General features: G+C 36.4%; 2 protein-coding genes across 2 annotated transcripts; both read right to left on the bottom strand.

Moving 5' to 3' along the window:
• Window positions 1-6,083: 6,083 nt before the first annotated feature.
• LOC136275668 (uncharacterized) lies at window positions 6,084-6,584 on the bottom strand. The gene has a single exon (XM_066085316.1). It carries the CDS (start codon window positions 6,582-6,584, stop codon window positions 6,084-6,086), a length of 501 nt encoding a protein of 166 aa, XP_065941388.1.
• Window positions 6,585-6,614: 30 nt separating this feature from the next.
• LOC136275667 (uncharacterized) lies at window positions 6,615-9,182 on the bottom strand. Its single transcript, XM_066085315.1, has one exon. The coding sequence runs from the start codon at window positions 9,180-9,182 to the stop codon at window positions 6,615-6,617; it is 2,568 nt and encodes an 855-aa protein (XP_065941387.1).
• Window positions 9,183-10,850: the final 1,668 nt, after the last annotated feature.

The following is a 10,850-nucleotide window of genomic DNA, read 5'->3' as shown; positions in this document are numbered from 1 at the left end:
AAAATACTCAGAAAAAAAAAATGTCGGAAAAAGAAGACACAAGTGTAATTTCACTGAGGGTCAATTCAGAGCAAAGAGAAGCAATTATACAGTTCTTTAACTTTAATAATTGGGATTTGGAAGAAGCAACAGGTGAAGGAATTCAGAGCAATGCTGATGAGACAGATGAGAATGGTGACGTGCTGGGGAATTTTGAACGGACATTTCACATTCCCCAGGACAACAGTGTTGAGGAATGTCCCCATTGCTTATGCAGACCCTGTATAACCAATGAAAGAAACCATCAGATGTGGTGGAAACCAAATGTGAACCACCAAGCAGACGGAATAGTTCACTAAGAAAAGAAAAATATAAATTTTTCTGGACTATGCTGTTCCACAGAGGTGTATTTCAAGACCCTAGATACAAAAGCCGAAAACTTGATATTATGCACCAAAATTCGAGGCTGCGTGACGTAGTTTGTCATCGTAGGGATGTTTTACCGTCATGTGTTTTAGAGACAGTGAGAAGGTGGCTTCCAAATCTAAAAAATGTGCCATATATGGGACATCGCTGGGAGTAAAACCCTCATACATTTTTAATGATAATTGGTAATGTTTTCAATCAGTGTGCTGTATATCATTGATAACATTTTATAATCTCGAAGTATGAACTGTAATTAATCCATCCACGAAGGCCCCATGCATTCATTGATAAGGAACTTGATACGGAGAGTAAAGCAGCAGGAAGGAAACTAGGCTGTAAACGTGTGTGTGTTCTTTCTATTTGTATATGATTGGCAAAGTGATAACGAAGTAAAAAAACAATTACAAGGATTACTTTGTGTTATTCAGTTTTGAGGTAAAACAAGCTGTCCGCCATTTATGGTGAGTGCGTCTATAGCAATACCGGCATTTCCGGTAGAAATGTAAACAATAAGCAACTGTCAATCAGATCTGAGGAAATTTGAATTTCTGATTCACTTCAAAACTTTAAATGAAAATTTCAAGAGAAATAAAGCATCTATAATTAATCTTTTATTATCTGAAGAAGCCTTTCAGTTGACTTGAGTTATGGAATAAAATTATTTTAAAATTGTTGTTGATAAACGTTTAAATTCAGAAATTTCTTCACTGAAGTGAAAGGTGGCAAGAAAATTGAAATTTCCTCCATTTTACTCATTGGCTGCTATCTATACCCCAACCCCGGTCTTTAAGTTTAGTTGAATAAAATCGCCGGCCAAATTACAGAACAAGTTTCGATATAAATTTATTTCTTACCTTTCTGGAAGCGAAGTAGTTGGTCATTTTTCGGACTCAAAAACTGATACGAGTAGCCTGTCTGGTTTACGCAATGGACTGCGTTGCACTGTTTCTTTGTTTTGTTGAAAAGAAACCCTGTGCAATAACTATCTTTTGTGCACAGCGTTCCACATTGCAAAATACTAAAATTTAAATAAGACACCGTTAAAGGGTAGTTAGTCGCCTCAATGTCCAGTACAGAGTAAGAAACACTTCTCTGCTTACAGAAAACTTCAAGAAATAGAGTGACGAAAACATAATGCGATTTTTGGAACATGTTTTCTTCTGCGTGTCCCTTTACCGTCTGTTTTTGAACAAGTCGTTGCGTTAATTTTTAACTTAAAAACGAGATCGATTTCTTGATTTGTCAATATTTCATCGTCAAATCCAACCAATACTATATGTGTCTCGATCGTGACCTGTATATATGAATGATTTTTAAAGTATGCAAATTAACATTTAAGGAGGCCGACTTTAGTTTGCATTGCGCATGTTTTTGCGCATTCGAATATAATACAGTTGTTTTATACTTCTTATGAATTTTTTTTGATATCATTTATAAAATTGAACACAATAAACAAAATACAGATAAAAATATTTAGATTTTTAAAGGAAATTTTTATTTTTTAACACGATTTTTACGTTGTGCGGTAGGGGAGCATTGCCATTGTGCTTTTATGACGTTATGATAAAATGAAGCTTTGTAGGAGTACGTTATAAGAAATAACATAAAAGAAAAAGTAAAAATTGTACGCTGTTGAAATTTTATGTATAGAATGATGCTATCCTCGAGGATATTTTCCTCATTTTTGAAATGAATCCATTATATATACCAATCATCATTCGTGATGATCCAAATATATAGCAAAATTTGGTGCATTTTAATATTTTCAGATGGCCCCCATTAAAAACCAGACGGTAGAATTTTGTGTTTTTTACTTATAAGGTAGGAAATGATATTACTTATCATATATAACAATTTGAGAAAAAAAGCTATTGTAGTATTTTTATAAACTGCTTTGATGTGCGGAAAATGACAGTTTCCTATATATTCCTATAGTAAATGTACCTCTATGTTGAGATGGTCCCTAAAAAGAACCAGACGGTCGATTTTCATGAACCTTCGCACCTAAACTAGAGTTGGTTTCAATTACATATGGTTAAAAAATAAAGAGTTATGCTATTGTAGTTTTTCAGCAAAAAAAACCCAAATCGGCCTCCTTAAAAAAGATGTTTGGAGAAAACGAGTCTCTTTGAAACAACAATTGTATGTAGCTTGTTTTGTTTGTTTTTGTCTGTCCACGAAATATACTGTCTGCTTTATAGTTTATATTAATAATATTAATATGAAATTATTTAGATGGCTCAGCTTCAGATATCTATGAATTACAATGTATCTGAGGAATCAAACATTCTTTGCATTATTATGGGGCATATTTGCGTGATCAAATCCAACAAAGCCCAAAGTATTGCATATTTCGTTTTTGTTGGACTTTAAATCCAATGTACTGTCACAATTAAGGCAACAATTGCCCACGAATTGCTAAAAGTTAAAAATCACCATTATTTGCCATGTCAGACTTGCGATAACTCTACAGACGGTGCTTTTTCGAATCTAGAACGACTCGACTACGATGTCTGCTCGACTATGTACGATGTTTGTGCGACAACAGGACGAATTGTGGTGATTCATATACGATTAAGTAACGCACACTTTGAGATCTTCGTACAAGCAGATAAGATGGGAGACGATTTTTATACGATACTCTTACGAATGAGTACGAAAATATACGATTGATACACGATATTCCCACGAAAAGTTACGAGTTTATACGAATATGTATATGTAACTGCGTGGTGTGTTAATTTATAAAGTGATCATTATACAAATTAATAATTGCATTTTTGCGAAAAATACTTACCTGGATTTATTTTTTTTTTAATTTGACAACAGAAGATTATACAGAGTAATATTCCTATGAATTATAAAAAAAATTGAAAACAAGTACACGTAGTGTGGGTTAAGATTACCAACGAATGCCATATGGAGACAATGTTTGCAACTGTGACTAAAAATGTTTTAATAGTTTGCTGACATACGTTTATTAATTGTTGTATTTATAAACGAACAAGAAGATCGTTCGTTGGTGTGTTATAGTTCATAAATGATTTAATAATCATGAAAGCGGCAGCAGTAATTTTTGATTTATACCATGAAAATTATTAATGAAGAAAAAAAAATGTTAAATGAAACATTACAATTATATCTAAAATTTTGAAAGACGATGTTCTGCAAGTAACTTGCATAGTCACTGGACGATGTACTTAGGGATAAAAAAAAGAGTACTATTACGAAACACTGACTTGGCTCGTATTTTCGTACTTACTTGTAGTTCACTCGCAGAACTCTCGTATTGCAATCGCCCCCGATCGCCTGTTTTCGTATAGTATTCGCAGCAATTCGAACTACATTCCCATTTATTTGGAGAACATTTGGGGAGGACTTGAGAAACAATCGCATAAACTCGAAAAATACTCGGGGTAGATCTTAGAATATTCGTAGCAACGTAAGTTCTACGAAGTTTCGCATTTTTTCTAAGAATGTCGAAGATTTATTGCGACTATATGCACGAGTGCAGAGCGAGTGTCGTGCGAAAGTCTACGAATACTTAAAAAAAAAATCGTACTGTGGGTACGATTGTTTTGAACATTCTCAAAACATTTACCGTACTTGGCGATTTGCACGACTATCTCTATGGTGAACCCCGATCCCTGATGAAGTGCGGTTATTGAATTCGTACAGTATCGTAGCTCAACTGGTGACAGTGTGACAGGGGCTTAATATGAGAGAGAGAGAGAGAGAGAGAGAGAGAGAGAGAATCATTTGGGTACATGTAGTTGGTACTCTTAGTTTATTGAATCAATCAAATGTCGGGCCACATATCATTACTCTCAAACCATATACTGGGTTTAAAAAACTAATATACTCTGTAACTGTTTGGCTAAAATTGAACATGTGAATTTTTATGTTGAATAGCTTTTTCAATTATATCAATTAACTGCGCTTGTGTACGAGCTACATTTATGAACGACATGGTATGTTTAAAAAATTTGCATCACCTTTTTGTTTTTATTGTGCATCAATGATTAATAAAATTGCCTTGTTGAAAAAAATATTGCTGGTCTGCAAAGTTTTTTCCACATCAATAGAAAATGAATTATGTACGTGTATAAATATTAAACTGCTTGAATATATTACAAATATGTATAAAGGAGTTAAATCACTCATCAAGATGAATGGCAGGGTGTCTGTACTGGCCAGTGAAATGAGGAAACTTTGGTCACTTTTGTAAATGCGTCTTTATTTTATTTTGGAGGGTGACAAAACATGTAAGATGTATGACGAATGACGAATGACGAATGACGATTTACTACAAAAAATAGAGAAAAAATATTGTAAATAAACTAATTCAAAAAACACACACATACAAATTCATCCTAGTAAATATATGGTTGACAATGATGAAACGTATGACTATCAGATATATCAGTATAACCTAATTCAATTAATCACAATAAGATATGCATCTAGAAACATAAATCTGAAATGCTCTAGCAAAGTTTGGCGACAGAAAAATGTAAACAAAGAGGCATAACTCTAGACAACCAAATGAGATACATGTAATATACATGTTGCAAATGGAGTTACCTCCCCTAATATATCAATTATAAACCTAACATAATCCAGCAAAGTTGCACACATGCCTCATAATTACATATAAGTACCTATATATAGCTTTATCAATATATCATTAATAATGACCTTGAAATATCCATGCATATGCATAAATAGTAACTTTATACCTACACTAAAGTATGAAAATTATCAAATGTACTGTAATATAATTCTACTGCACAATGTACATATGCATTGGAAAACATTCTAACAATATACATATTATAACACTCACCAATTAAGTAGTTTCCTCCAGAGAAAAGTACATTCAGTACAAAAGAAATGTAAACATGAGCCCGCCTAACACAAGTTCACGGGCTCTACACAAAAAAAATATTGAGCTCAAAAACTGATGACGTCAGATCAGGTATGACTAACTGCAGTACCAGCATAGATATGACTAATTGCAGTATTGGCGGCAACAACCCAGCCCCCTAATTGTGGAATGAATATGACACAATTACGTCGAAAATACTCTACATCATTAAGTTACAAACAACCTAGTTTTTATCAAATTTGTGTCTTGACTAGCAATTGTTCCTAGAAAATGTCAACAATGAACAAACATCCAATGATCACAAATAATAATACAGAAATTTACACGAGTTCGTAATAATCAAACAGTTCTAACAATCTCCTTCTAGAATCCGGCAGAGTTTATCAACGGGGCGGATCAGAATATTTGTCGCAGTTTTAACTTTAACTTGTCGCACAAGTCCATTGCAGTCCGGTATAGTTTCACAAATAATGCCCATAGGCCACGAGTTTCTCGGAGAATTAGAATCGACTATTAACACAACATCACCAATTTGCAAGTTCCGTTTGCTTTCTTGCCACTTCTGTCTTTCTTGTAAAAGCGGTAGGTATTCCCGTACCCATCTATGCTAAAACAGGTTTGCCATATATTGAACTTGTCTCCACCGTCTCCTGTGATAGATGTCGTCCTTATCAAAAACTCCTGGAGGCAGGTTCTGCTTCCGCTTCATTAAGAGCAAATGGTTTGGTGTAAGTGGTTCCAAATCAGAGTGGTGATCTGTATTCTTCGTGATCGGTCGATCGTTGATCATCTATTCGATTTCACACATCAGGGTATTAAGTCCTTCGTCGTCCAAGGTCTGTTCCCTTAGAACGCTGTTCATGGCCTTGCGAATAATTCGAATGATTCTTTCCCACACTCCACCATGATGTGATCCAGCTGGTGGGTTAAATTGCCAGTCTACATTCTTCTGTAACATTGAATTTTGAATCTGGTGTTGATTCCATTCCTGTATGGATCGGGCAAGTTCACGTTCGGCACCAACAAAATTAGTTCCATTATCAGAACGTATCTTCGTACCTTGTCCCCTTCTGGCAATAAAGCGTCGCAAGGCATTTATGTAAGAATCAGTGTCCAATGAAGCTGCTACTTCCAAATGTACAGCTCGACTTGCCAAGCAGGTGAATATTACGCCATAACGTTTCACACGACTTCTCTTTTGTTTTACTTCGAACGGTCCAAAGTAATCGACTCCTACTCTGCTAAATGGTGGTTCATCTGGAACGATACGATCCTTTGGTAGATTTGCCATCTTCTGCTCTTCAACTTTCGACTTGAATCGTCAACATGTAACACATCTTGATATCAGCTTCCTGATGGCTGACGGAGCATGAATAATCCAATACATTTCTCTTAACTTTGCCAACATATGGTTTCTACCACTATGCATCAGTTCTTGGTGAATTTGTCTAAGAATGATTGTTGACACATGATGATCTGTGGATAGAATAACTGGAAGTTTCATCTCTGCTGGAATACTTGACTGGTGTAGTCGACCGCTGACACGTAAGATTCCATCATCCAAAAATGGATCCAAGTTCCTGATTCGACTTCTACGATTCACATGAGAGTTTCCTGAAACAATAGCATTGATTTCTGTGTCAAATTCTTGTTGTTGAACAAATTTCAGTATTGTCTTCTCTGCCTCTTTAAGGTCTTGGTGCGATAGAACACTCTTATCATATGATTCTTGTAACATTGGACTAGAATTGAGTCTTTTCATGTTCACACGCCTTAACAATTCTTTCCGCACTTTCAGAATCCATGCCACTGTTCGTTTCAACAAGTACCACGAAGAATAATGTTGAATCAACTTGTTAACACACTCTGTAGAATTGTCTGAATTCTGTTGCTCTGCGATGACTGCTCTGACGGTAACTCTTTTCACCTCTGGGTCATTGTCCAATAATTCTGTATCAGCGATCTCCATTGAATGTTTGGGCCACTGATCCCAATAAAAAAAACTTGGGGCCTTGATCCAGTTTTCTTGCATGATAAGGCTGTTGGCTGATATACCTCTTGATGCGTAATCAGCTGGGTTGACTTTCGTGTTAATGTATCTCCAATTGCTTGGCTGCGATCCTTCATGTATCACTGCTAGTCTGTTAGCAACGAAAGTATGAAATCTTGCTGTTCTATTCTGAATATAACGTAATACTGCCATACTGTCGGTCCAGAATATAACGTGATCGATGGGCATGTCTAGCTCGGTCAGTAACAACTTGTTGGTTTTGACGGCTATTGTAGCTGCCGTCAACTCCAGTCTTGGAATGGTTGTCTGTTTAAGTGGTGTAACACGAGATTTTCCCATGATGAAGGAACAATGACGTTCTCCGTCTGTATTCTCCAGTAGTAAGTAGGACACTGTGCCATACCCTGTTTCGCTTGCGTCAGAGAAGTGATGTAACTGCGTAATGACTGGATCGAATCCAAAGGGCTTGATACCCCTGTTCACTTTGAAGTCTTCTAGTTTCTGGAGGTCCTGGTACCAATGATTCCACTGAATTACGAGGTCATCTGGAATTCTATCGTCCCATCCTAATTGCATCTTGCAAAGTTCTTGAAGGATACATTTGGCCTTGAGTACGAATGGAGCCAAAAATCCTAAAGGGTCATATACACTACTGACCATCGACAGAATTCCTCGTCTGGTAAGCGGTTGTTCGTTCAATTCCAGCTTGAAGTGAAAGAAATCAGACTCGACGCACCACTGGACTCCAAGGGCTCTTTCAATCGGCAAAGTATCATAATCTAGATCTAAAGTCTTTACTTCTTTAGCTCTCTCTGACACAGGTATTGAGTTCATGACATCTCGACTGTTGCTTATCCACTTTGAAATGTGAAAACCACCTTTGTCTAAAAGTCTTTGTAAGTCTTTCACTAAGATTACAGCCTCGTTCACAGATTTGACAGACTTAAGACAATCATCTACATAGAAGTTTTTGAGAACGGTGTTAACAGTCTCTTCACTGAAATATCCTTTCCAATCCTGAGCTGTTTTTCGAAGACAAAGGTTGGCACAACTAGGTGAAGATGTTGCACCAAACAAATGCACAACCATTTGGTATTCAGTTACACTTTTCGAAGGATCTCCATCTTTCCACAATAGGAATCGAAGAAATGAAGCATCCTGGAGAGGTACACGCACTTGGTAGAACATGCTGTCAATATCACCCATTACAGCTATTTCATCTTCCCGAAATCTGATCAGAGTTCCAATAAGTGTGTTTGTCAAGTTAGGGCCTTGTAACAACTGATCATTTAGTGAAGTTCCCTTGAACTTGGCTGCACAATCAAATACAACACGCAGTTTATTCTTCTTGGGATGAAATACACCATGATGCGGCAAATACCACACACGTCCATCATTTTGTTGTAGGTTCTCAGTAGGAACTTGCTGTGCGTAACCTTCGCTGATAATTTTGTCCATAAATGCTTTATAACTGTCACAAAATTCAATGTTGTTCTCAAATTTTCGGGATAATGAAATCAGTCTCTGTTCTGCTTGTTTTCTGTTGTTAGGCATTGTAACAGTTTTAGATTTGAAAGGTAAGTCAATGATATAATGTCCATCCTCAAAATGAACTGACTTTTTTACCAATTCTAGGAAAGTTTTATCTTCCTTTGACGGCTCTGGAACATCATCGATCGTCCGCTCACAAAAGTCATGATTAAACTGGTATCTTATCTGTTCTTCTAATCTTGCATCAATGCGATTGACCGTGACGAATGTGTTGAAAATGCCATTTTCTGGAACTGTGTCGATTGGTCCATTGATTACCCATCCAAGGATAGTCTTCATAGCGAATGGACCATTGTCTTTACTAGGAATTATGTCCCATGGTTCCATTGCTTTAGGAACATTGACACCAATTAACAAACCGATATCACTATCTATTGGTATTCTGTCAATGTGAATGTCACTTAAATGCGGCCATCTTTGAAGGTCCTCCAGTGAAATTATGTCTTTCCTGGACACAGGTAATTCTGGTTGTGTGTAAATAGGAGGAAGATCTATTGGATTGTCACCATTCACGTCAGTTATTTCGAGTCCAGAGAGAATATAACAATTTTCTGTTGTCCCATGGTTGTCAGATTTAACAAAGTCTTTTTGCCTTCAACGTGAAGTAAGTTTGCTATTTTCTCTGTACAACATGTTGCTGTACTCCCTGAATCCAAGAAAGCATATGTATTAATGTATTTGTCACTGTTTCTTGATTTCAGTCGCACTGGTATAATGGGAAGCGCTTGCCTCACAAGTTCCCCAGCCCCCATATGCGCTGCCGAAGACACAGATGCTGACGGTACAGACAATCTGTTGTTGTTCTGGTCCGGAGGTTCAAAGCTCTGTCGAGGATCGAAGTGGAGTATAGAAGGATGAAATCTCTTACAATGAATACAATATGACTTGCGTTGACAAACTCCCTTCTGGTGTCCAGATTTTAAACAAGAAAAGCACAGTCCTTTCTTTTGTAAAACTGCATATCTGTCTTTCAGAGGAAGTTTCATAATGTTCTTGCACTCTTCCAAGGAATGTGACGAACCTTCACAATAGATGCATGGTTTCACAAAGGCACAACATTTTGGTTTGTATTGAACAGCAGCTGTGTGATTTTCTGTAGATGAATGGGACTCCATAGATTTTGTAGCAAAGTTCAGGCTCGGTCTTGAAAATGTGTTCACTTTTTCATTCTGTCGTTTTGGTGCACTTGAACTAGAATTCATGACTTCTTTTTTCATAGATAGGGTCATTCGCCTTTTTAGCTTCTTTGCGGACGAAGTTTACCAAGTTTTGAAATGTAACAGCTTCTTTTCTGTCCTTAAGCTCATACACCACATTTCGCCACTTTTCTTGTAAGTAGAATGGTAGCTTCCTAATTAGAAGTTTCATATTTTCTGAGTATTCAAGAACTCGAGCACTGTTTACGTTATTCACAGCAAATTGACACTCGGTTAAGAATATTGCATAAGAGTCTAATGCCTTCGAATTGTCTGGTTGAATTGCTGGCCAATCCAACGCCTTCTTGACGTAAGTATGAGCTACAACATCCGGATCACCATATCGATCCTTAAGTTCATCTAAAGCTTGTAGGTATCCTCTTGACGATTTACTACAAAAAATAGAGAAAAAATATTGTAAATAAACTAATTCAAAAAACACACACATACAAATTCATCCTAGTAAATATATGGTTGACAATGATGAAACGTATGACTATCAGATATATCAGTATAACCTAATTCAATTAATCACAATAAGATATGCATCTAGATACATAAATCTGAAATGCTCTAGCAAAGTTTGGCGACAGAAAAATGTAAACAAAGAGGCATAACTCTAGACAACCAAATGAGATAATATACATGTTGCAAATGGAGTTACCTCCCCTAATATATCAATAATAAACCTAACATAATCCAGCGAAGTTGCACACATGCATCATAATTACATATAAGTACCTCTATATAGCTTTATCAATATATCATTAATAATGACCTTGAAATATCCATGCATATG

The sequence above is a fragment of the Magallana gigas genome, chromosome 1 (genome assembly GCF_963853765.1).
Source record: "Magallana gigas chromosome 1, xbMagGiga1.1, whole genome shotgun sequence".
NCBI lineage: Eukaryota > Metazoa > Mollusca > Bivalvia > Ostreida > Ostreidae > Magallana > Magallana gigas.
Note: the sequence above shows the minus strand (reverse complement) of the source record. Positions and strands in the feature narration are given on the sequence as shown.